This window comes from Amblyomma americanum, chromosome 1 (assembly GCF_052857255.1).
Source record: "Amblyomma americanum isolate KBUSLIRL-KWMA chromosome 1, ASM5285725v1, whole genome shotgun sequence".
NCBI classification, from domain to species: Eukaryota; Metazoa; Arthropoda; class Arachnida; order Ixodida; family Ixodidae; genus Amblyomma; species Amblyomma americanum.
Window position 1 is genome coordinate 253,595,710 of NC_135497.1, and position 26,592 is coordinate 253,622,301.

General features: G+C 46.4%; 1 protein-coding gene and 1 pseudogene across 1 annotated transcript; one reads left to right on the top strand and one right to left on the bottom strand.

Annotated features, from left to right (window-relative positions):
- Window positions 1–3,617: 3,617 nt before the first annotated feature.
- On the bottom strand, window positions 3,618–8,069 carry LOC144116845 (histone-lysine N-methyltransferase PRDM7-like). The gene is made up of 4 exons (XM_077651220.1): window positions 7,940–8,069; window positions 4,935–5,036; window positions 4,350–4,426; window positions 3,618–3,854 (listed from the first exon to the last, which is right to left on the bottom strand). Exons 1-4 carry the CDS (start codon window positions 8,067–8,069, stop codon window positions 3,618–3,620), a joined length of 546 nt encoding a protein of 181 aa, XP_077507346.1.
- Window positions 8,070–9,919: 1,850 nt separating this feature from the next.
- LOC144116861 (PR domain zinc finger protein 14-like) lies at window positions 9,920–21,511 on the top strand (annotated as a pseudogene).
- Window positions 21,512–26,592: the final 5,081 nt, after the last annotated feature.

A 26,592-nucleotide genomic window follows, 5' to 3' on the forward strand; every position in this document is an offset into this window, starting at 1 on the left:
TTAGCTTCGGGGCGCACTTAAATACTCTCAAATCATTCGAAGTTTTTGCCTTTCAGTCTCCAGTAGCCACTGCTAGCCTGATGAAAGCTACAGGACAGTACAGGGGCCTTATATTAATGACATTTCGTTTTGGTTTGTTTTTTTTAGTCCTTTATCATTGGTCATGGCTTTCCGCTGATGACGCAGGCCGTGTTGGACGGCCACAATGACCAAGAACCAAAATAAATGAGCCTTAAAAAATTGCAGAGGACATTTAAGCTCTGCCCTAACAGTATGACGCAATAGCTGCAATCGGTTAATGTCCATATATGCTGAATTTCTCATTCTCGACTTTAGATTCATTGATCCCTGGAAGTCCTTATATCAGTCCTGGCTCTGTGATGCAGTGGTTAAGCGATGCACAACTGCCCTGCGATGGCAGATGCTGCCACCGGTGGGGCTTGTGCCACCGAGGTTGCTCTTACCGAGCAACCTCTCGCTACCAATCATTAATTTAGCTGCCACCTACCGCAGTAGCCAATTTGCTTACAATTCGATGGGCAGGTTGTGGTGACGCCACAAGGCCACGTAACCTGGGCAACCCACCTAGTCTGCTTCTCCGGAAGTTTTTCGCTCACAACGCCGGCGACAACGGATTTTCTGCTGAATGGGATCCTTAACGTTGTGGTGTTAAAATGAGGCTCATGTGTCGTGTATCCTGAGTTGATGGTATTACCTGCTTTGCAGCCTGAAGTTTTTGCGAGGATTGTCAGTCCGTAGCTACAAAGGGGAAGTGGTGGTAGTAGCATGGTGCATTGAACGTTTCCCGCGTCAGTGTTCGTCCAGAGGATGCACTTTTGGTCCAGAAAGAGTTGATGCGTGGAGACATTTCGCCAAGCACAAAAAGATTTGTGGATGTGCCATGGTCCGGCATGGATGGATCGAAATTACCGCCACGACCAACGATTCCTCCAGAGCTCGACTGGCAGTCGCCTCAGATCTTGAGGGTCATGCACCAGAACGCCACTCTCCTCTCCTCAGGTACACAGAAAGTGGCCAGTCGTATGAGCATTTCATTTCTAATGACGCAATAGGCGGCGTTGTGCGGCAACAAACGCCGCGAAAAATGCTGACATAATAAAGAATCGAAAGAACTTTCCAAAAAGAATGTTTGAAGATTCATTTTCGTTAATCTTGGCCTAACGCTAAAGTGCAGAAACAGAAACAATGTCCATATCTTGTGAAGCTGATTTCAACCAAAAAGTGCTGCATACCACGTCATTATACAGAAGTATGGTGCCATGCGTTCTTGGTAGGGCAAACATGCAGCTACGACTAAGAGTTTCACACTGGCTTCCATGGTGAGACGCTCGGTCCTTTCGTGACAGAAGATCCCTGTAAACTTTGGCAGTTTCTGTGAAACAAAGGAACTAGAAAACTTGACAAGAATATCGTCAACGGCTCTGCCAATACAGATAAAAAGGAGATCGCTGATGTTTTTAATGCTTACTTCCAAAGCATAATTATTTGTTTTTTGGGGAAAGGAAACGCCGCAGTATCTGTCTCATATATCATTGAACACCCGAACCGCGCCATAAAGGAAGGGGAAGGGAGGGAGTGAAAGGAAGAAAGAGGTGCCGTAGTGGAGGGTTCCGGGATATTTTCGACCACCTGGGGATCTTTAACGTGCACGGACATCGCACAGCACTCGGGCGCCTTAGCGTTTTTCCTCCATAAAAACTTCCAAAGCTTGTTTACTAAATCTAATACAACGTTTAACAATTGTTGATTGTCTGAACAGTCTCGAAAAAGTGTTGCCAATAGCAGAGAAAGAATGGTAGAATTTCTCCTGCGGCTAGACACCAAGGAATCCCCCGGCCCCGATAATATTCTCACTACTTTTTTAAAATGTACGCTGAAATAGTAGCCAAGTTTTCGATAATATTATTTAATGATTCTTTTGAACCGGGTATAGAACCAGATGAATGGAAAATTTCCATCGTGGTTCCGGTTTTTAAAAATGGCAGCCGACTGCAAGTTGGTAATTACCGCCAAATTTCTCTCATTTCCACCTCCTGCAAAAGTGCTAGAACATGTGCTCACCAAATACCACAATAATCTTTTAGACCAGACGGAAATAATGACCAAAGCCCAACATGATTTTCGCCAAGAATACTCCACTACAACACATCCAGTGGTCAATGTAGATGACCTTGCCAAAGTTCTTGATTGTCGACATGATTTTTTAGATTATTCCAAAGCTTTTGATAAAGTTCCTCATCATAAACCAGGAACAAAAATGAAATTATTAGGCATTCCGTACCAAATAATCAGTTGGGTCTCATCATGTTTATCAAAACGAAAGCAGTTTGCCGACATCGATGGAGCAACCTCTCGATTCTTAGAAGTTTACTTAGGTGTGCCTCAGCGATCGGTTTTGGGTCCAGTACTCTTCAATATCTATATAAACGACCTCACAGAAGCTCTCGAACCCTCTGTGACCGTAACGCTGTTTGCGGATGATTGTATTATATTTAATTTTTTCAAATCAGTGTCTGTCTAGCTTACTTTGAGCGCAAATCTACAATTGTTAGCAAAATGGTGTAACGAATGGAAAATGGTTATTAACTTTGACAAAACAGTTTATTTGTGCATCAGTAAAAAGACTACGCAACTTAATTTTACATACAGCATAAAACAATGCAATCAGAGAGGTAAAAGAATATAAGTATATAGGAGTCACAATATCGTCACGGCTCAAATGGACGGAACACATCGATAATATATGTTTCTCCGCCGCAGTTGCCCTAGTGCCCTAAGACTGAAGGCATATAAATCCATTGCAAGGCCAAATCTCGAATATGCCTGCACTGTATGGGACCCCTACACGATAGATGACACCTAGTAACTAGAAAAAAATGCAAATATGTCTTGCGGCTCGCATTATTTACAACCGTAACAAGCGCCTAGACTCTCCTTCCACCGTGTTGAAACTTGCAGACTTAGAACCACTTGCAGATAGAAGAAAGCCCGTGTCAGCTTCCTTCTTTCATTATACTTTTCTCGACTTGGTATTCGACCCGCAAATCACATCGCTAATGATTCTGGACGAACCTCGCACAATAAGCATACCCTTAGCCTGAAACCTATTTTCGCACGCACAAATACATACAAGTTTTCTTTTCTTCCCACAACAGTTTCTGAATGGAATCTTCCCCCGATGAAGTCTCCGTTGCTTTCTAACCATTCTTGATATCTTCACCGTTGGCTTAGTAGCTGTGCGGGAACCGCATTTTCAATTATAATTTTGCTCTGCGTATTTTGTGGTATCTATATTGTTCGGTACTATCGCAGTTGCTTTCCTTTGACCTTCTATGTATTTTCCTATGCTGCTTGGACATACATCATGTCTGCAGTATTCAATGAATAAATAAATGGAAGAGCATGACGAGGGAGCTTCGGATTGAGCATTCGATGGTACATCAGGTGATGGAAGCATATCTTGGAATGTGTAACGAGTTAGACTACTAATTTAAAAGTTCTTTGCGTCATATCTGATGGCAGTGCGCCACTTAGTGAAAATATTTCCTGTTGGTAACCATTTAACTGCTGTCGTAAAGGACAGGGAAGAGAGGTTCTCAAACCACTGCCTTAATGGTTCTAAAGGCGTCCTGTGTCCGACGCACCTGCCAGGTGTAGCCGTTGGCCCTTCCGTTGTCCTCAACCTTGACACCCTCGTAAGGACCAAAGTAGACCCTCTTGGGCTGTAGCTTCAGGGTGAACATGCCGTACTGTGCCCCTTTGAAGGTAGAACGGCCGATGGACAGGCCCTCGGGGAGGGTCTTGTTGGCGCGCAGCGGGTCCCCAGCATCCACCTGCGAACGGCGTAACAGTTTGAGACTGCCTGCAATGCCATTGGCCACAGCACTGGAAACACACAAACCACACTTCGCATATTCTCTGGAGCTGAATTAAGTTTCAGACTCGAAAACTCTCTACTGTGTGTTTGCATGAATCAAGGAGTCTTTGCACAGTGATGAAATAATGAAAAGAAGGCCTGATATGCGGGTGGGGTCAAACGGAAAGGCGCAGTTAACGGTCTCGATCAAGGTGGGAACCGGAACCATGCAGTCAGGAATAGAATGAAAAAAGGCGGCGAAAGGAGGGAGAGAGAATTGCCATTTTTGAGAACTGCAATAGGACAAAGGCACGCTCTGACGCGCTACGCACCACTATCTCCGCTCGGCAAAGTTCGCGCTGTCGTATTTTTTTTTCACCGGATCACTATGTGCCGACCGAAACCAGGTAGATGCGAACGTGGTCTGAAGGCAGCTTTTCAGATTCATCAAGTTCGCGTACTTGGCACTCACCTCCGCGTGCTTGACATGGGTCAATGGTCCGTGTTTGTGGCAGTCGCCGGGATGGTCGCCGCCGCAGACATCGCAAACTGGAAGCAGATTGTCCACACGGTGGTTTAGGAAAAAAAGGTGCGAGGACACTGACATCAGAATGGGCACTGAATATTCCTTGGACGTGCTGCGGACGCCCAACAGACATCCTGAACGTCAACAGGACGACCAAAGTAGTTTCAATGCCCATTGGTATATTTTATATATGCACTGCTCGCTGACTGGAGCGGAATCAAATTGCGCGTGAAATACGGGTGTCTGGGTGCCCAAGGCTCATTCAGGCCATGATAAAAATGAATTCATCACAGCACTCCTTTTGTGCGTCATACATTAACCATATAAGAAGCTGCCCAACTGGCCGCTCCAGAAAGTGAAGCATGTAAGTAGGCAAGAAGGATTGTGCTAAGAGCTCCTGACGCTGTAGACAAGCCGCTCTGCATTTCATATGTTCATCCCTTGCCAGCTATACTAAAAGACTAATTTACAATGAGTGCATTTCCCATTCTCGTGTTGGAAGCCAGGAACCGGCTTTCGCAGACAACTCACATAGGTGTTCCTCGTCCGAGTTTTCCTCGCATTCTATATAGTTGACCTCTTCTCGCTGGCGTCTCGGGTAGAAGGACCTGCTGGAAGACGTCTCGAGCGAGGCTGCATTTCACCCATGATAGTTGTAAGCCTGGTTTGTGGCATAGAATCGTACGCATCGAGCAGCTTTAACGGAATACTAGTATTCTGCGCTGAAAAACAAACATGCTCCAAACCAATCGGGTGTCATTCACTACTTTCAATTAGGAGAACGAAAACCAGCAGTCCCCAGCCCAGTAAAACATCAAACCATATATAATCCCTAGTAAACATAAACATCAAACTATATATAATCCCTTGTAGTATAATCCCTCTTTTCAAAATTGTTTCAAAGGAAAGCTTGTGAGAAATCTCGGGGGAGAGTTTGTGAGTTTCGATCCGAATTCGTGGTGTCTATCATTGACCACGTCACATTTCTTGACAGCTTGAAGTGTTTCCTGAGCCTGTGAATTGATTTGTAGCTGCACATTTTTATTGTAAATGGCGTGCTTACTTGATGTACGAAATCTCTGAATGTTTCCCTGTTGCTGTGTACGTTCTGTACGCTTCAGAGTCCCTTTGATTATAAATTCTGCCACTAATTTAGGCATGGCGTAGTTAAAGCAGGTACGTGCCGGGCGTGTAATCATACCGAGAATCTCCCAATTCGGTTAATTGTTAATGCAGCGATTTCTACGGACGGAAAAGGAACCGTATCGCGTGCATTTCCACGCAACTTCTGCAAAACAGTGCGCGCATTTTTCTCTGGAACGATTTCCTGGGAACAGTAGTCCATCCGTACAAAGGAGCTCACATAGTCAAGAGGCCAATGAACGAAGGCATGGTTTCTCCTGTCCAGTGGCCGTGTATTTGTAATTGTGTATGTGTGGTGGGTGCGCGCGTGTGTGTGCGCGCACGGGAGTGTGTGCCATTTATTAATGCCAAATTAGGTCGTCGACCTGCGAAAACCACCGGGTTTCTCCGTAACGAAATCCAATGATTGGCCGAGAAGGCCGTGGCGTCATCAGCACCATTAAATGTGTAAATCTGAGTAATTTTCTAGTACCTTCCACTGAATTATCATAGCGACACAATCTTACACCTCAATTCACTCACTAATCTCCACCAATTCACTATCTGAATTATTAGAGACCCATTAATCCGCACTAATCCACTTTAATCCATTTTATGGGATGGGCTTAGTCGAAAAATTTGGGGGTCCATTGGAATATTTTGGTTGGGACCATATTCCAAATGCTATCTCATTTTCTTCTCTGAATGAGCTTAAGAATGGCCGAAGTTTTTTAGGTTACCATTATTGTAGGTGAGGTGAGACCACCGTACGCAGCGTGTATACGGGCCGGCCGTGAGTTTGGATCTTATCACAGAGACGCGCGATTGTCTTTTCGTCTATATTTTACCCGCTGGGGGCCTCAGTGGATGGTAATTGGTTGTTGAGCCCCAATTAAGGACGCGAGATCGAATCCCGACCAAGGCAGAAGTGCATTTTTATGGAGGCAAAACGCAAATACGCACAGATGTTCTGTCGATGTATCACCGCACGTTAAATGACCTATAGCTAGGTAGGTGGTCTAAATTATTCCAGAGCCCTCCACTACGGCGCCTGTCATACATAGGTAGCAGTGCAACATGATGCAGACTGTCGCACAATTAAACGCGTGCCGCAGAACGCTTCTCTCAGCTAAACTGTTGAGTTGTTCGAGCTCAAATTTCGGACAGAAATGGCAAAAGGTCGGCAGAATTGTTTTACGCTGCATTTGGTTGGGGTAATTGCCTGAATCGATCAAAAAAGAAGTCGGATATTAGCATCGTCTGCGGCGACGACGAAACGAAACTAGCGTTTCCTCAGCGATTGCACCGGTAGCGCCATTACATTTGTCGGCCGTGGATATTCGGCAAAGAAGTGAGGTGGTAGCCGCTTTTTATAAAGACTTGAAATTTAGTGGGGTTATGGCCAAACTTTTTTTTTGTGTGTGATCATTGACACAGCAGTTGAAAAAACGTGTTCAAATCTCCCGCGACACAGCCTCACCCACCTCCTTTCCCGAATCTCCACAACTGGCAAACGAGATGGCGCCACCGGTGCAATCACGGAGATAACGGCTAGTTTCGTTTCTTCGTCGCCGCAGACGATGCGAATATCCGACTTCTTTTTTGATCGACTCTGGCAATTACCTCACACAAATGTATCACGAAACAATTCTACCGACATGCTGCCATTTTTGTGCGGAATTTGAGCTCGAACAAGACACCAGTTTAGCTAAGAAAAGCATTTTACGTCGCGCATTGAACTGCGTAACGCGCTGTGATTTGGTTATCGAAAGAAGCAGCTTGCACTAACAACTTGTCGCGACCGTCCAATCTGAAAAGCTGTTTCCTCAACTGCAACAAAATATTGGTTCAACATATTTTCCAACATCTATTCTAGGTCGAACAAAACTTCTAAGCGTATACAGGGTCACGACCCTCTCCGATATCGCTCCGAGATGCAACTGAGGCAGAGACGTGCATCTTTCCTTCAGCATATGAAGCAAGAAAGTGGACACAAAAATAAAAGAAAGAACTATCTCAGCACCCGACACTGTGAGAGCTCTTTGTATACTTCCTGGATTTGGACTTTGTTGGAGGTTTAGTCGGTTTAGCTTTGGCCGTTTTTTGGGTTCATAAATTCAGGAAGCAGTGGCTTCAGTCCTGTAAATATGCAGATAAGAGTCATATCTTTTATCCGCAAGTCTTTTTCTGTTTGTATCTGCTTTTATGCTAGCAATCATTGACGTCTGTCTTGGCGTGCGACTGAGCCGTTGATTCTGGCCCCACAATTTTTCTAATATCCACAGTTGCTGCGTTTTTGAAAATTGCGTCATTGTGGTAGCCATAAAATATATTAATCGCAGAAAACTTCTAAAGCAATTCGCACTTTCAAAGAAGCAGCTCCGAAGGAAGGCAGTGGAAAAGGGTTCACTCACCCAGCTTCAGCATCAGCTCGTAGTTCTCTCTGACGTTCGAGCACGGCGTCTTCATGTAATCCGACAAGCCCTTCCATTCGTCGTCGGTGAAATACTTACGAAGTGCTGTAAAGTCGTCTTCGCTCGCCATTTGAGTCAACGCACGAAAGTGTCAGCAAGGATATAACTCCACTTCTGCGCGTTAACCGCCACTCGGAAAGGCTGTCGTCTGCGTGAGCGCTTAGCGGCTCATGTAACGATAATACAGATTAGGCACGCAGAACAAGTTTAAGTTGACTATCACGGAACTAGTAATTCTTTTCATAACGTTTTGCGATGAGTGTGAGTTTACACTTGTCCAGTATTTGCAAACAAGTGATTACAGTTGATCAGACAGCCAGTGCAGAGTTTAGCACGATCCGAGCACTCATTTGGCAACATTGTAGTAATCATTTTTTTTTACGGAAGTTTGTGTGGAAGTATATTGAGTCTCTTCAAGCGCTCGAATAAAGTGCTAAAAAATGTTTTTCAATGTTGCTAGCCTCAAATTAAGCTTACGTTTAATCAAAATGTTATAGAAACATTTCTTTCTGAAATTAATGCAGCGTAATAAGGTCAACAGTTAGGAAACAATTAGACAGACTTAGACAACGGTTAAACAACATTCCCAACTGAAATTGAACACCAGCTGAAAATACATTGCAAACGTGAAGAAAGTACACAGGTTGAAAGCCAAACTTCCAGCTGCTGTTTGGTAAGAAAACAAACCAATGAGAAAACCAAAAGCATGGGCAAAGAAATCTGTGAACGCAGTGCAATGTAGCAGCCACATCTTTGCCACACAACCATCAATCAAAAACGCAAACTCCTTCGTGGATAAGAAAAGCAAAGGCACAATAAAATATTGCTGACTGCAATGTTTAAATCAGTAGGTACCCATTACCACCAAGTCACGCCTGCTCTTCCTGCAGATAAATGAAACGCTGTCTGTCAATTAATGCAAGCAAAGTAAAAGAAGGACAGAAAATTCATGCTTTCAGAGTACTTTCCAAAAAAAAAACTGCTATTATTTCCTACTCAGGATCCTGAGGGAACACAGCATTCTTCCATTGACGGTGCACATCATCCTTGTCATTGCAGCAATAATAGCTGCTTGCTTCTTTTGACACCGTTTCATTTATCTGCAGGAAGAGCAGGCGTGACTTGGTGGTAATGGGCACCTACTGATTTAAACATTGCAGTCAAGAATATTTTATTGTGCCTTTGCTTTTCTTATCCACGAAGGAGTTTGCGTTTTTGATTGATGGTTGTGTTGCAAAGATGTGACTGCTACATTGCACTGCGTTCACAGATTTTCTTGCCCATGCTTTTGGTTTTCTCATTGGTTTATTTCCGTACCAAACAGCAGCTGGAAGTTTGGCTTTCAACCTGTGCACTTTCTTCAGGTTTGCAAAACATTTTCAGCTGGTGTTCAATTTCAGTTGGGAATGTTGTCTAACCGTTGTCTAACTCTGTCTAATTGTTTCCTAACTGTTGACCTCATTACGCTGCATTAATCACAGAAAGAAATGTTGCTATAACATTTTGGTTTAACGTAAGCTTAATTTGAGGCCAGCAACATTGAAAAACATTTTTTAGCACTTTATTCGAGCGCTTGAAGAGACTCAATATACTTCCACACAAACATCAGTAAAAAAAAATGATTACTACAATGTTGCCAAATGAGTGCTCTGATCGTGCTAAACTCTGCACTGGCTGTCTGATCAACTGTAATCACTTGTTTGCAATTACTGGACAGGTGTAAACTAACACTCATCGCAAAACGTTATGAAAAGAATTACTAGTTCCGTGATAGTCAACTTAAACTGATTCTCCGTGCCTAATCTGTATTATCGTTACATGAGCCGCTAAGCGGTCACGCAGACGACAGCCTTTCAGAGTGGCGGTTAACGCGCAGAAGTGGAGTTAGATCCTTGCTGACACTTTCGTGCGTTGACTCAAATGGCGAGCGAAGACGACTTTACAGCACTTCGTAAGTATTTCACCGACGACGAATGGAAGGGCTTGTCGGATTACATGAAGACGCCGTGCTCGAACGTCAGAGAGAACTACGAGCTGATGCTGAAGCTGGGTGAGTGAACTCTTTTCCACTGCCTTCCTTCGGAGCTGCTTCCTTGAAAGTGCGAATTGCTTTAGAAGTTTTCTGGGATTAATATATTTTATGGCTACCAGAATGACGCAATTTTCAAAAACGCAGCAACTGTGGATATTAGAAAAATTGGGGGGCCAGAATCAAATGCTCAGTCGCACACCAAGACAGACGTCAATGATTGCTAGCATAAAAGCAGATACAAACAGAAAAAGTCTTGCGGATAAAAGATATGACTCTTATCTGCATATTTACAGGACTGAAGCCACTGCTTCCTGAAGTTATGAACCCAAAAAACGGCCAAAGCTAAACCGACTAAACCTCCAACAAAGTCCAATTCCCGTAAGTATACAAAGAGCTCTCACAGTGTCGGGTGCTGAGATGATTCATTCTTTTATTTATGCGTCCACTTTCTTGCTTCATATGCCGAAGGAAAGATGCACGTCTCGGCCTCAGTTGCATCTCGGAGCGATATCGGAGAGGGTCGTGACCCTGTATACGCTTAGAAGTTTTGTTCGACCTAGAATAGATGTTGGAAAATATGATGAACCAATATTTTGTTGCAGTTGAGGAAACAGCTTTTCAGATTGGACGGTCGCGACAAGTTGTTAGTGTGAGCTGCTTCTTTCGATAACAATATCACTGCGCGTTACACAGTTAAATGCGCGACGTAAAATGCTTTTCTTAGCTAAACTGGTGACTTGTTCGAGCTCGAATTCCGTACAAAAATGGCAGCAGGTCGGTAGAATTGTTTCGTGATATATTTGTGTGCGGTAATTGTCAGAGTCGATCAAAAAAGAAGTCGGATATTCGCATCGTCTGCGGCGACGAAGAAACGAAACTAGCCGTTATCTCCGCGATTGCACCGGTGGCGCCATCTCGTCTGCCAGTTGTGGAGATTCGGAAAAGGAGGTGATTGAGGATGTTTCGCGGGAGATTTGAACACGTTTTTTCAACTGCTGTGTCAATGATCACACAAAAAAAAACAGTTTGGCCATAACCCCACTAAATTTCAAGTCTTTATAAAAAGCGGCTACCATCCCACTTCTTTGCCGAATATCCACGGCCGGCAAATGTAATGGCGCTACCGGTGCAATCGCTGAGGAAACGCTAGTTTCGTTTTGTCGTCTCCGCAGACGATGCTAATATCCGACTTCTTTTTTGATCGATTCAGGCAATTACCCCAACCAAATGTCGCGTAAAACAATTCTGCCGACATTTTGCCATTTCTGTCCGAAATTTGAGCTCGAACAACTCAACAGTTTAGCTGAGAGAAGCGTTCTGCGGCACGCGTTTAATTGTGCGACAGTCTGCATCATGTTGCACTGCTACCTATGTATGAGAGGCGCCTTAGTGGAGGGCTCTGGAATAATTTAGACCACCTACCTAGCTATAGGTCATTTAACGTGTGGTGATATATCGACAGAACATGTGTGCGTATTTGCGTTTTGCCTTCATAAAAATGCACTTCTGCCTCAGTCGGGATTCGATGTCGCGTCCTTTATTGGGGCTCAACAACCAATTACCATCCACTGAGGCCCCCAGCGGGTAAAATATAGACGAAAAGACAATCGCCCGTCTCTGCGATAAGATACAAACCCACGGCCGGCCCGTATACATGCTGCGTACGGTGGACTCACCTCACCTACAATAATGGTAACCTAAAAAACTTCGGCCATTCTCAAGCTCATTCAGAGAAGAAAATGAGATAGCATTTGGAATATGGCCCCAACCAAAATATTCCAATGGACCCCCAAATTTTTCGACTAAGCCAATCCCATAAAATGGATTAAAGTGGATTAGTGCGGATTAATGGGTCTCTAATAATTCAGATAGTGAATTGGTGGAGATTAGTGAGTGAATTGAGGTGGAAGATTGTGTCGCTATGATAATTCAGTGGAAGGTACTAGAAAATTCCTCAGATTTACACATTTGATGGTGCTGATGACGCCACGGCCCTCTCGACCAATCATTGGATTTCTTTACGGAGAAACCGGGTGGTTTTCGCAGGTCGACGACCTAATTTGGCATTAATAAATGGCACACACCCCCGTGCGCGCACACAGACGCGCGCACACGCGCACCCACCACACATACACAATTACAAATACACGGCCACTGGACAGGAGAAACCATGCCTTCGTTCATTGGCCTCTTGACTGAATGAGCTCCTTTGTACGGATGGACTACTGTTCCCAGGAAATCGTTCCAGAGAAAAATGCGCGCACTGTTTTGCAGAAGTTGCGTGGAAATGCACGCGATACGGTTCCTTTTCCGTCCGTAGAAATCGCTGCATGAATAAGTAACCGAATTCGGAGATTCTCGGTATGATTACACGCCCGGCACGCACCTGTTTTAACTACGCCATGCCTAAATTAGTGGCAGAATTTATAATCAAAGGGGCTCTGAAGCATACAGAACGTACACAGTAAAAGGCAAACATTCAGAGATCTCGTACATCAAGTAAACACGCCATTTACAATAAAAAAAATGAGCAGCTACAAATCAATTCATAGGCTCAGCAAACATTTCAAGCTGTCAAGAAATGTGTCGTGGTCAATGATAGACACCACGAATTCCGATCGAAACTCACAAACTCTCCCCCGAGCTTTCTCACAAGCTTTCCTTTGAAACAGTTTTGAAAAGTGGGATTAAACTACTATGGATTATATATAGTTTGATGTTTACGTTTACTAGGGATTACATAAAGTTTTATGTTTAACTGGGCGGAGGACTGCTGGTTTTTGTTCTCCTAATAGAAAGTAGTGAATGACACCTGATTGGTCTGGAGCATATTTGTTTTTCAGCGCAGAATACTAGCATTCCGTTAAAGCTGCTCGATGCGCACGATTCTACGCCACAAGCCAGGCTTACAACTATCATGGGGTGAAATGCAGCCTCGCCCGAGACGTCTTCCAGCGGGTCTCTCCACCCGAGACGCCAGCGAGAAGGGGTCTACTACATGGAATGCGAGGAAATTTCGGACGAGGAACACCTATATGAGTTGTCTGCGAAAGCCGGTTCCTGGCTTCCAACACGAGAATGGGAAATGCACTCATTGTAAATAAGTCTTTTAGTATAGCTGGCAAGGGATGAACATATGAAATGCAGAGCGGCTTGTCTGCAGCGTCAGGAGCTCTTAGCACAAACCTTCTTGGCTACTTACATGCTTCACTTTCTGGAGCGGCCAGTTGGGCAGCTTCTTATATGGTTAATGTATGACGCACAAAAGGAGTGCTGTGATGAATTCATTTTTATCATGGCCTGAATGAGCCTTGGGCACCCAGACACCCGTATTTCACGCGCAATTTGATTCCGCTCCAGTCAGCGAGCAGTGCATATATAAAATATACCAATGGGCATTGAAACTACTTTGGACGTCCTGTGGACGTTCAGGATGTCTGGAGGGCGTTCGCAGGACGTCCAAGGAATATTCAGTGCCCATTCTGATGTCGGTATCCTTGCACCTTTTTTTCCTAAACCACGGTGTGGGCAATCTGCTTCCTGTTTGCGATGTCTGCGGCGCCGACCATCCCGCGACTGCCTCAAACACGGACCATTGACCCTTGTCGAGCACGCGGAAGTGAGTGCCAAATACGCGAACTTGACGAATCTGAAAAGCTGCCCTCTGACCGCGTTCGCATCTACCTGGTATCGGTCGGCACATAGTGATCCGGTGAAAAATACGACAGCGCGAACTTTGCCGAGCGGAGATAGTGGTGCGTAGCGCGTCAAAGCGTGCCTTCGTCCTATTGCAGTTCTCAAAAATGGCAATTCTCTCTCCCTCCTTTCACCGCTTTTTTCATTCTATTCCTGACTGCATGGTTCCCTTTCCCACCTTCATCGAGACCGTTCACTGTGCCTTTCCATTTGACCCCACCCGCATATCAGGCCTTCTTTTCATTATTTCATCACAGTGCAAAGTCTCCTTAATTCATGCAAACACACAGTAGAGAGTTTTCGAGTCTCAAACTTAATTTAGCTCCAGAGAATATGCGAAGTGTGGTTTGTGTGTTTCCAGTGCTGTGGCCAATGGCATTGCAGGCAGTCTCAAACTGTTACGCCGTTCGCAGGTGGATGCTGGGGACCCGCTGCGCGCCAACAAGACCCTCCCCGAGGGCCTGTCCATCCGCCGTTCTACCTTCAAAGGGGCACAGTACGGCATGCTCACCCTGAAGCTACTGCCCAAGAGGGTCTACTTTGGTCCTTACGAGGGTGTCAAGGTTGAGGACAACGGAAGGGCCAACGGCTACACCTGGCAGGTGCGTCGGACACAGGACGCCTTTAGAACCATTAAGGCAGTGGTTTGAGAACCTCTCTTCCCTGTCCTTTACGACAGCAGTTAAATGGTTACCAACAGGAAATATTTTCACCAAGTGGCGCACTGCCATCAGATATGACGCAAAGAACTTTTAAATTAGTAGTCTAACTCGTTACACATTCCAAGATATGCTTCCATCACCTGATGTACCATCGAATGCTCAATCCGAAGCTCCCTCGGCATGCTCTTCCATTTATTTATTCATTGAATACTGCAGACATGATGTATGTCCAAGCAGCATAGGGAAATACATAGAAGGTCAAAGGAAAGCAACTGCGATAGTACCGAACAATATAGATACCACAAAATACGCAGAGCAAAATTATAATTGAAAATGCGGTTCCCGCACAGCTACTAAGCCAACGGTGAAGATATCAAGAATGGTTAGAAAGCAACGGAGACTTCATCGGGGGAAGATTCCATTCAGAAACTGTTGTGGGAAGAAAAGAAAACTTGTATGTATTTGTGCGTGCGAAAATAGGTTTCGGGATAAGGGTATGCTTATTGTGTGAGGTTCGTCTAGAATCATTAGCGATGTGATTTGCGGGTCGAATACCAAGCCGAGAAAAGTATAATGAATGAAGGAAGTTGAGACGGTCTTTCTTCTATCTTCAAGTGGTTCTAAGTCTGCAAGTTTCAACACGGCGGAAGGAGAGTCTAGGCGTTTGTAACGGTTGTAAATAATGCGAGCCGCAAGATATATTTGCATTTTTTTCTAGTTACTGGGTGTCCTCTGTCGTGTAGGGGTCCCATACAGTGCAGGCATATTCGAGATTTGGCCTTGCAATGGATTTATATGCCTTCAGTCTTAGGGCACTAGGGCAACTGCGGCGGAGAAACATATATTATCGATGTGTTCCGTCCATTTGAGTCCTGACGTTATTGTGACTCCTATATACTTATATTCTTTTACCTCTCTGATTGCATTGTTATCTACGTTGTATGTAAAATTAAGTTGCGTAGTCTTTTTACTGATGCACAAATAAACTGTTTTGTCTAAGTTAATAACCATTTCCCATTCGTTACACCATTTTGCTAACAATTGTAGATTTGCGCTCAAAGTTAGCTAGACAGACACAGATTTGAAAAAATTAAATATAATACAATCATCCGCAAACAGCGTTACGGTCACAGAGGGTTCGAGAGCTTCTGTGAGGTCGTTTATATAGATATTGAAGAGTACTGGACCCAAAACCGACCCCTGAGGCACACCTAAGTAAACTTCTAAGAATCGAGAGATTGCTCCATCGATGTCGGCAAACTGCTTTCGTTTTGATAAACATGATGTGACCCAACTGATTATTTGGTACAGAATAATTTCATTTTTGATCCTGGTTTATGATGTGGAACTTTATCAAAAGCTTAGGAATAATCTAAAAAATCATGTCGACAATCAAGCACTTTGGCAAGTTCATCTACAGTGACCACTAGTGTTGTAGTGTAGTATCCTTGACGGAGGTCATATTGGGCTTTGGTCATTATTTCCGTCTTGTCTAAAAAGTTGTTGTTGTATTTGGTGGGCACATGTTCTAGCACTTTTGCAGGAGGTGGAAATGAGATAAATTGGGCGGTAATTACGAACTTGCAATCGGCTGCCATTTCTAAAAACCGGAACCACAAGGGAAATTTTCCATTCATCTGGTAGTATACCCGGTTCAAGAGAACCATTAAATATTGTTATCGAAAACTTGGCTAGTATTTCAGCGTACATTTTAACAAAGTTAGTGGGAATATTATCGGGCCGGGGGATTCCTTGGTGTCACCGCAATAGTAATTCTACTATTCTTTCTCTGCTAATGGCAACACTTTTTCGTTCAGACAACAATTGTTAAACATATATTAGATTTAGTAAACACGCTTTGTAAGTAAGTATTAAAAACATCAGCGATCTCCTTTTTTTTCTGTAACGGCAGAGTCATTGACGATAATCTCGTCAAGTTTTCTAGTTCCTTTGTTTGACAGAGCTACCAAAATTTACAGAGATTTTCTGTAACGAAACAACCAAGCGTCTCACCATGGAAGCAAGGTTGAAACTCGTAGTCGTAGCTGCATATCTGCCCTACCAAAAACGCACGGCACCATACTTCTGTATAATCACGTGGTATGAAGCACTTTTTGGTTGAAATCAGCTTCACAAGATATGGACATTGTGGCTGTCTTCTATGCTTTAGCGTTATGCTAAGATTAACAAAAATGACTCTTCAAAAATTCTTTTTGGAAAGTTCTTTCGATTCTTCACTCTGTTAGCATTTTTCGCAGCTTTTGTTACGGCATAATGCCTCTTTTTGCGTCATTAGAAATGAAATGCTCATACGACTGGCCACTTTCTGTGTATCTGAGGAGAGGAGAGTGGCGTTCTGGTGCATGACCCTCAAGAACTGAGGCGACTGCCAGTCGAGCTCTGGAGGAACGAACCGTTGGTCACGGCGGCGATTTCGATCCATCCATGCTGGACCATGGCACTTCCGCAAATCTTTTTGTGCTTGTCGAAATGTCTCCATGCATCAAATCTTTCTGGACAAAAAGTATCTCCTCTGGACAAACACTGACGCGGGAAACGTTCAATGCACCATGCTACTACTGCCCCGTCCCCTTTGTAACTACGGACTGACAATCTTCGCAAAAACTTCAGGCTGCAAAGCAGGTAATACCATCAACTCAGCATACACGACACATGAGCCTCATTTTAACACCACAACGTTAAGGATCCCATTCAGCAGAAAATCTGTTGTCGCCGACGTTGTGAGAGAAAAACCTCCGGAGAAGCAGACTAGGTGGGTTGCCCAGGTTACGTGGCCTTGTGGCGTCACCACAACCTGCCCATCGAATTGTAAGCAAACTGGCTAAGGCGGTAGGTGGCAGTTAAATTAATTATTGGTCGCGAGAGGTTGCTCGGTAAGAGCAACCTCGGTGGCACAAGCCCCACCGGTGGCAGCATCTGCCATCGCAGGGCAGTTGTGCATCGCTTAACCACTGCATCACAGAGCCAGGACTGATATAAGGACTTCCAGGGATCAATGAATCTAAAGTCTAGAATGAGAAATTCAGCATATATGGACATTAACCGATTGCAGCTATTGCGTCATACTCTTAGGGCAGAGCTTAAATGTCCTCTGCAATTTTTCAAGGCTCATTTATTTTGGTTCTTGGTCATTGTGGCCGTCCAACACGGCCTGCGTCATCAGCGGAAAGCCATGACCAATGATAAAGGACTAAAAAAAAACAAACCAAAACGAAATGTTAATAATATAAGGCCCCTGTACTGTCCTGTAGCTTTCATCAGGCTAGCAGTGGCTACTGGAGACTGAAAGGCAAAAACTTCGAATGATTTGAGAGTATTTAAGTGCGCCCCGAAGCTAAAGCTGAACAGAACATCCAGCTGAGTTTGTCCCTGTTCTGCACGCAGGTTTTCAAGTACGGGGAGCTGTTCCTGGTGGACAGTCGTCCGCTGGACAGATCCAACTGTATGCGCTACGTGAACTGCGCGGCCAGTCCACAAAACAGAACCTGGTGGCCTTCAGGCGTTACGGCAACATACACTACCGGACACCCAAGGCCGTGGGCGCCGGCGAGGAGCTCCTCGTGTGGTACGGCGCAGCGTTTGCTCGGGAGCTGCGGCTGCTCGGGAAGCCACGAGGTTCGGGGCCGTCCGCGAAAGGTGAGGGTCTCGTCTTTTCATGCTTGGGACGAGCAGTCGCAATTGGATGGGGTGACCTGATTTAGATTTTTCATGGAGAGGCTGATGAGGCACTTTGCATCCCGAATGATTGTGAGAAATGCATCAATCCAAAAGAGCTTTATTATAACGATAGGGACGTCAAGTTGAAGTTGGCTTCAGTCTACAAGGAAAGTCGTTCAATCACATCGACCCCAGTCACCAGCAACGGAGCTTTTATAATCTAATAAAAGGAAAAAAACGAAATACAGGTGGCGCCCTCCACTGCCGATTTCGCAAGCATAATGTATGCGTCGACACCGAATTCTGGGGCGGATCCCAGAGGCCACTCCGCATCACTATTCACTTTAATACAGTGGTAACCCGCTCTTTTCGGTAGAGGCATCATGACTTTGAATGGATTGGCGGGAAGACTTTTAAATACAATTTTCTGGGCGATGAATGCGCTTTTATGGGTTAGCAGAGCACCGGACGCGTATTTCGGAGGTTGTGGGATCGGATTCCATTGATGACATGTTTTTCCTTCAGCTTTCTAATAAATTATTTTAAAAATAATTACCCAGCTAATCTTCCTTTGATTAAGATCACAAATTAAAAAGATACTCTATACTCCTTGGTTTCAGTGAATATTGGCTTCCTTCGTGTCCGTTCTTTAGAGTGTTCGAATGTCTGCGGTGCTCACCGCTGCTTGTTGCTTTCGCAGCGCTAGTCGAGTCGTGGCAGAGAAGGCCAAGTGGCCCGTGTGCCGCGGGGACAGAAAATCAACTATTACAATTTAGTTCATCAGCTTACTGTTTAAACAATTTACCAGCGGAGTTGAGTTGTACGCTGCAGGTGGGATTTAAATTGCTTGTTCTGCCGGCAATCTCCACCGTAGCGTCGCATATATGTTAATAATGACATTAATCTTTGGTATCAGTTTTCTGTTGTCCGCTTTAACTCTTATTACTACGCGTCAAACGCCATACTGTTACCTCAAAAATCATATTTTTTTAAAATTAGTGTCAAGCATTCCTTAAAGACCTGGTATCTCGCCTGCCAAGCAGAGCGCCTAAAAAGCCCTACAATATCAAATAATGTCCTGTTCGTATGGGTCTCAAGGAAGCGCGGTGCAAATGTTTAATAGGTACGGAAGGTTGTCGGGGTCGCCGCTTGCAAATCTCGCGTCCCTTCGGCATCGTCACTGGAATGAACGCTTACTTTCTAAGCTTTTTTGTCAACTTTGGAATAATCGAACTTTCAAGCAAGTGCCAGGTATGGTAGTAGCTTATAAGAACTGCCAGCGTTCATGCAGTGGTACTTCGCACAAGCAACTGCATGATGTGATTAAAACAAACACCCTCCTGCGGTAGCTCGAAAGTGGCCCCAATTTCGAGACTTATATTTCCACCTCGGGTGTCAAATCTGCAAATTCCGGTTTTTGAGGCTGATATCCACCATCTGCCGCGGGTATGCCTGGCGCTGGAGCCGACGAGAATCTGGCATCAGGTGCGGCAGCGGGTCTCCCGCAGACCAGTACCTCGCCATATGTCGCTTGGAGGCAGGGACAGCATCATCTGCTTTATTAGAACTGCCTACATTTTTCCTTTATTTAGCCATCATTCTCTTTCAACCATCATTACGTACTCCTCGTATGTCCCCAGGAAATAAATAAATATTGATTTGTAAAACGAAAAAACATACAAACAAGAAAGCCGTGGTAACTCTTCTGTGCATGTCTGTACAGGTGAATTTGAGGTGGCTGGCGATAAGTGCAGAAACTCTAATTCGTTCCGGAGCTCTCCACAAATTATCAGCTTTTTCTGCCCACAGAAGACGGATACAGCGAGGCCAGACCGCAGCCGGTCTTCTCCTGCGACACGTGCGTTGAGCCCTTTTCCGCTCCAGACCACTTGGAGAAGCACAGGCGGCGCAAGCACCCGCAGAGGCCAGAGGGAAGGCACCGCTGCGCCCACTGCCCCTATTCGATCGATCGAAAGTAAGACAAGATTTGAACTTTCCCCTCGTTTTGGTTTTGTTATATGAGATTTTCACTGGGGGATAAATAAGTTATCCCCGAATAACCGCGGCTGACACGGTTCAAAACTGTCCGGACCCTACCCCGTGATCGCTCGCACTACCGAGCGCACGCCGACAACGTCGGGCTTTGCTCTGCGTGGGAAGAAAGGAACAACACTCTGGCTGACTCAAACAGACATTTATTGGTACAGCAACAATAACGTCAGCTAGCAACAAAATACGCGAAGGAATTGAGGTCGTCCTCGACTCCCCAGCACGGTTACGAGCGAACGTTCGGCCACGCAAGGGCAAGCAAGAAACTCCAAGGCCAATATGGACGAGCTGGCGGGAGAGTGTTCCCAACACGAGGCCTCGCTCCGCTAGCGAAGAGCGGAGCGCCGCGCCGAACAGTCGGGGCGCGTCGAGTTCCCGAATCGAAGATCGGGCGCTGTATCACCCCCCCCCCCGCGCGCGCAGCAATCACGCAGTTTTTGGCACTCGTTTCGTTGTGACGGCGGCGCTCTCCCGTGTTTGTTATATTAACTTGAAATTAGGGGGCACCCATCGCGGGAACCTAACTAAAGATGATGAGCACCAAGAATTAATGTGTAGATACACCTGCGACTTGCGACAAACAAAGATGTTCTAATATTTATATTCATAAACGGCAGGAATAGGTGAGGGAAACAGCTAGGTATTACTGCAGGATAATGTTACAACAGGATGGTGTTGCATTATTGAAAACTGAATACTCCCTTTCTTTCTTCTCTCCTAATTCCGGACGAAGTAGTGTCGGTGAGAGGTGGATCCGCCGCCCCGTGTGGTAGCATTTATGCATTCAGTGGGGATCTTCTAGTTTTTCACCTCTGCTTCTTCAGTGAGGCTAACATGCTCACGGTGTATACTCTTTGCTCCTCCTTTCATTTTCTTCCACACAGACCTGATGTCGTCAGACACGAGCGGACACGCACAGGCGAGCGGCCCTTCTTGTGCCAGGTGTGCGGGAAGGGCTTCGCACGGCTAGACCATCTCCCCGGCCACCAGCTGGTCTACTCGGGGGAGAGGCCGTATGAGGGCCTGAAGCGCGGACAGCGCTTCAGCCAGGCGTCTAACCTGGCTACTCACCGCAGGGTGCAGCACCGTGTGGACGGCGGGGCTGCCTCGCACCTGTGTCCCCGCTGCGGGAAGGGGTTCACCCAGAAGGGCCACCTCAACAGGCACCTGCTGACACAGACGGGGCAGAGGCCGCACGCCTGCTCACAGTGTGGCAAGAGGTTCACGCGACTGGTTGATGCCGTGAGACATGAGATGGTGCTGCTCCGCCGCCAGTACAGGCTACTCTACCCGCACAGCGTGAAAGGCTTCGTGAACATGGCCAACATGAGAATAGACGTGCGCGCATGCCACGGCTCCGCTGGGGATGACGAAGAGCTGTGCAGCGATGAGTGAGGGTCTCAGTGCAGGTGAAGGCGCGTAAAAGGCAGGAAGTACGCCAGTCGTATCCAGAGCCGACCTGAAGGAAGTGTAAAACAAACAAGGAAAGGTGAAGCGAAGGCAGTTATCCTGAGTGAGCGCACCTCTTGTGCCGTCTTGCGCATTTTCAGTGAAATTTTAACATCTGTGAACAATTACACAAACTTGAATTTGTTTTTAGCGCAGAAAGACACCACACGAAGAAACTACTTGACAGTACAGAGCGCTAACTAACAACTCGGTTTTTATTGACAGATCGCTTCCTTTTATACAGCAGCTGCTCGTATCCACAAAGTGAAAGAAAAGAATTCACTCCAGTCCTCCTCGAGGTATGACGGGATCTCAGTTGATCTGATATGTCCGCGTGTGAATTCTTTTCTTCCACTTTGTTGATTCGAGCATCTGCTGTATAAAGGCACGAGATCTCACAATAGAAACCGAATTGTTAGTTAGAGCTCTGCCCTGTCAAGTCTGTTTCTTCCTGTGCTGTCTATCTGCGCTAAAAACAAATTAAAGTAATGCACCAACTAGCCTGCAGATACGTTCTCGAAAGTTACAACAACCAGCCCCACAACAAGCTTAACTAATCCTATGCAAATATTGGGGGGCAATTAAGTACACTTTGTAGAATGCTGAGGACCTACGACTAAAGCTGGCGGCGTTGCGATCTCTCGGCAGGGTCGATATACACGCGAGGGCAAAATGATAGGTGTCTTTCAACGAACACATTAATCCGGTGATTTTCAGCAAAAACTAAGCAAAAATATATCGGTGACCAGTTGATACATTAATATACAGAGAAACTAAAACAGGCCATAAAAAAAGCACTTGCCTAAGGTGGAGTCATTTGTGCTGCACTGAGGTTCCTAAAGAACAACGAAATGAAAAACCTGCACGAATTTTTCGTTAGTGTAAGTTCTCAGTCAACCGTGCCTGCTTAAATTTTTGCTTCGTGCTGCATTCGAAGACAGTTTTCTAACACCTATGCGCATCATACTCACACTGAAGGCGCCTTGAGGTACTGCGACTATAGGCGGCTTGATGCTGTAGTGCTTGCCCATAAACTCACCCCATTCTGTTCGCCTTTGTCCTGTTTCTGTTGTGCTGCTTGCAAAGTGATTCTTTTCATTGTTTCAATAAAAGCGGGGATCTGCATGCGCCAAAAAGTACGAGTAAAGGGGGGGGGGGGGTAAGGATAATTCATCTTGCACCATTTAGAAAGTTCACCGTCTTCATGTTTCACACTTCATTAGAAAGTGTCTGTCTCATGCTGCCGTTATTGTATTGTTCTCGTTGCACAGCAATCTATTGTTTGCATTCGATGTTCAATGTGCTCGCTCTGTACTGTGTTCTGCAGCTCCTGTGTTTGAAAATGCAACTGAGTTGCGACAAGTTTGCCATTTGAGCTTTTATTCTAGTTTTTTACAATTGCTTACGGTTGGGGTTAGGAACATTTTCTGAGCCGTATATTGCGTATGTGTTTCTAACCCGCCCTGTAGCGTTCCTACAAACAGAAATGTCTATAAAAAGTGAGTAAAAAAGAAAAGCACATGCTCTTTGATCAGCATAACATATGGATCTGACCACCAGTATGTCAACACCATGCATGAGCTATTTATATAGCTTTTTTTCCGGAAAAGCGGAGGCTAATAGTGAAGAAACAATGTTGACTAACACCTAAGATGGAAAAAAAAAATCTGGCTGGATCTTGCTTTCAGTTTTCCTGCAGTCTAGATGGCATCCTTTACGCTAGGATTTACAGCTGCAGATCATCTGCTCACGTATAGAATCTCGCCAAGGTAAGTGTCGGAAGGTTTCTTCTTGAGTGGATGATTAAGAAACGTTGTTTGTATGGCAGTGTGTGTGCCTTGCGTGCTATGTTGTAACAGGCACTACAACCTCCGTATACGACCTGACGCAGAACTACAGCATCAATAATTGCGTTCGCTCTCCCTAGACCAAAGTTTGGAGGAAAACTGACAACTACTTGCGCCGATTCTCATCTGCCCTTTCCGCTCCGGAACCCAGGTGTGTCACAAAGTTCATGCTTGCCCTGTCCAGCTTTGACCTTTGTTTCTCAGAAACATGTCGCGGAGCGGCGTCGACGACTTTTTCCTCCTCCCCCGCGGGGGAACGGCGTTCTCACCATAGCGCTGGAGAGGTCACTCCCCCCCCTCCTAGCATTGTTGCCATACAGGAGGCAATTGCTTGCACGTGTTGGGAACAGCAGAAGAGGATTGAAAGCCCCGGCACTGTTCGCGGCCTCCAATGACTCCTCGTGGGATTAAGGCATTGTGCCGAATTCTTTCGACATTCCTTCATGTGTTCTTTTTTTCTTTTTGGGAGCTGCATTCCTCCCTGTGTTGTTTTTTTTTCATTCTTTGCCATGCGAAGGGGGCGACGGGAACGCAGCGCGCTGGCAGTTGGTCTGGAGATTTCGGTGCGTGCGGTCGTGAGTGAGGTCAGCCAGGGAAGTGGTCGGCAAGGAGCCTAGGCGGAGATATGACGCGTAGAGCGTGGCGACGGTGGTCCCGAAGACGCGAGGCCCAAGTTCGCCCGTATCCGCAAGCCCCCATCAGCCCCGCGACGAGCAACCGCAGCCCGACGCTCCCTGCGACCGGACGTTGCCACTCCGCTGCTAAGCCATCGTTTCTCACCACTCACTTCAACTCTTTAATCTTTGTATTTTTGCTTTCTGTGTTTCTCGTTGTAATCCTTTGTGCCGTATTTCCGTCTCGTAACATTTTTGTATAGCAATCGCCCTGATGTTTCTTTCTTTGTTTTAATTGTTGTGCTAACATGTTCAATTGGTGCTTGTGTTATTTGCATCACGTCAGTGTACGGCGCTAACTTGTCGGGCATACTGTAATACTTGGTTGTTGTTTGCCTAATTAAATTAATTCGCTACGGAACTTGCTTACGCCTCATGCCTCCGGTCAACGACTAATCAGGCGTGGCCCCTATCGCCGGTCAGCAGTCGAACCACAATCTTTCGCACGCGGGGTGGAGAAGTTTGTCGCTCCTCCCCCTCCGAACTTACGGAGAGTGCAGTGGTGGGCAGGTTGGCACGATTAATTGTAACTTCGGCGCCAACCAACACCACAGCCGCTCACGATATCTTGACGAACTGGCGTCCGCGACGGGACTTGCTGACCACGATTGGCCGTGACCGCGAGGCATAGCGTTCAAGTAATATCTCACGTACTGTCAGAACTGAGAACAAAGAACCGTTGGTGCAATGACAGAGTTAGAAAAAATAATTGCTCTCGGGAAGCAGCTAGGCTTCGAGGGGGTCGCCCTCCAGGAATTCCTCAGAGATGAGCGCGCGAAACAGCGCTAGCGCATGAAAGAAGAAGAGCAGCGGCTGCTCGAGGAGGAAGAAAGCGACAAGGCGCGCTCCGCTCGTCGAATGCTCGAACTTAACGCTGAACTACAAATTCTCCACGCGAGAGGCGAGGTTGGCGGGAGCGCTGGTTCAGATTCCGCTTCGGTTCAAAGCGAATCTACATCGCGTTTCACGGTCGTCAGTCCACATAAGCTAATGGCGCTGTTTAACGATAAAACGGACGACTTGGACGGCTACCTGACACGGTTCGAACGAGTCGCAGAGGCGCAGAAGTGGCCGCGAGTGGCCGCAGAAGTGGCCCTTAGCACGTGCCTTGCGGGAGAGGCGTTGAGCGTTTTTGGCCGCATGCCGGGAGCGGATGCGGTAGACTATGACAAAGTCAAGCGAGCTCTTCTGCTTTGTTTCCGCTTGACGGAGGAGGGATTTCGACAGAAGTTCCGGACAGAAGCCCCCCACGAGCACGAAACCCTGTCCCAGTTCTTCTCCCGATTAGAGAATTACTGGCAGCGGTGGATACAGCTCTCTTCGTGCGAGCAGACCTACGAGGGTATCAAGAGCCTCCTTTTGAGGGAGCAGTTTCTAGAAAACTGCACGCCGTCGATGGCTACCTTCCTGAAGTAGAAAACGGCGGGCGATCAGAATGAGCTGCTACAAAGGGCAGACAACTATGTCACTGCTAGGGGGTCCACATACTTTGGCCGGCGTGAACTGAAACGTGAGGACCGGCCCGTAGACAAGTCCTCCGACGCTGGCCGCAAGGGCCATCAGGGAAATCCGCTACCCGCGGCAGTATCATCCGCACCACGCTGCTACATTTGCGCGCGACCGGGGCACGTCACGGCGCATTGCAAGGAGAGCCGGAGAAATCCTGAGCAGGGCAACCGGGCATTCCCTGGAGCAAAGGACGTGTCGGCCTGCATTCAAAACGGCTATCTAGAGCTGAAAGATGGCCAGTTCCTGCCAGTGGTGAACCTCGGCAGGTCCCAAGAGTCCGGGGTCCTTCCCATCGTTGAAGGCCTCATTGCTGGGCAGAGGATAAAGGTGTTGAGAGACACGGGGTGTAACATTGTTGTTGTCAACCGAGACCTTGTAACAAAGTCCAAACTTACTGGCCGATAACGAGCCGTTTACCTGGTGGACCACTCGGTCAAAACGCTGCCTGAGGCGCGAATTCAAGTTGACACACCTTACTATAGGGGAGAGGTGCTGGCCGGATGTATGGAATCGCCACTGCTCGACCTAATTCTCGGGAATATCGACGGCGCCAGGCATCCGTCCGAGCCCGATGCGACTTGGAGGGGAATAGCCCTGAGTATCGAAGGGGCCAAAGCGGGTGCATCGGATCCCGTACAGGGACAGCCAAGTATCCCGGACGAGCCCGCACCCGCGGCGGCCGTGACCACCCGTCAACAGTCCAGGCAACAATCGTCGCAGACATTCCGCAAGTTACGAGTATCAACCGCGATGGCAGAAGTCACACCGACGCAGATTAGCCGAGACCAACAAGCGGACGAGACCCTCCGGCGTTGTTTTCAGATGCAGAGGGAAGAGGGAAAGGTCCGGTGCAAGGGAGGTGGCTCGTACACCTTTCTATCGCCAGTTCCTACCAGAGTCAGGCACGGATACTTTACAGCTGGTTGTCCCCTTTCAGCACCGAAACAAGGTTCTCCGCCTCGCGCGCTGCGGACTGATGGCAGGTCATTTCGGGCAT

Coding starts and splice junctions, on each gene's coding strand:
- LOC144116845 (XM_077651220.1), bottom strand. CDS start 8,069: ATGGCGAGCGAAGACGACTTTACAGCACTTCGTAAGTATTTCACCGAC. Junction 5,037..7,939: donor CGAGCTGATGCTGAAGCTGG/GTGAGTGAACCC, acceptor GGTGAAATGCAG/CCTCGCTCGAGACGTCTTCC. Junction 4,427..4,934: donor CTCGGACGAGGAACACCTAT/GTGAGTTGTCTG, acceptor ATCTGCTTCCAG/TTTGCGATGTCTGCGGCGGC.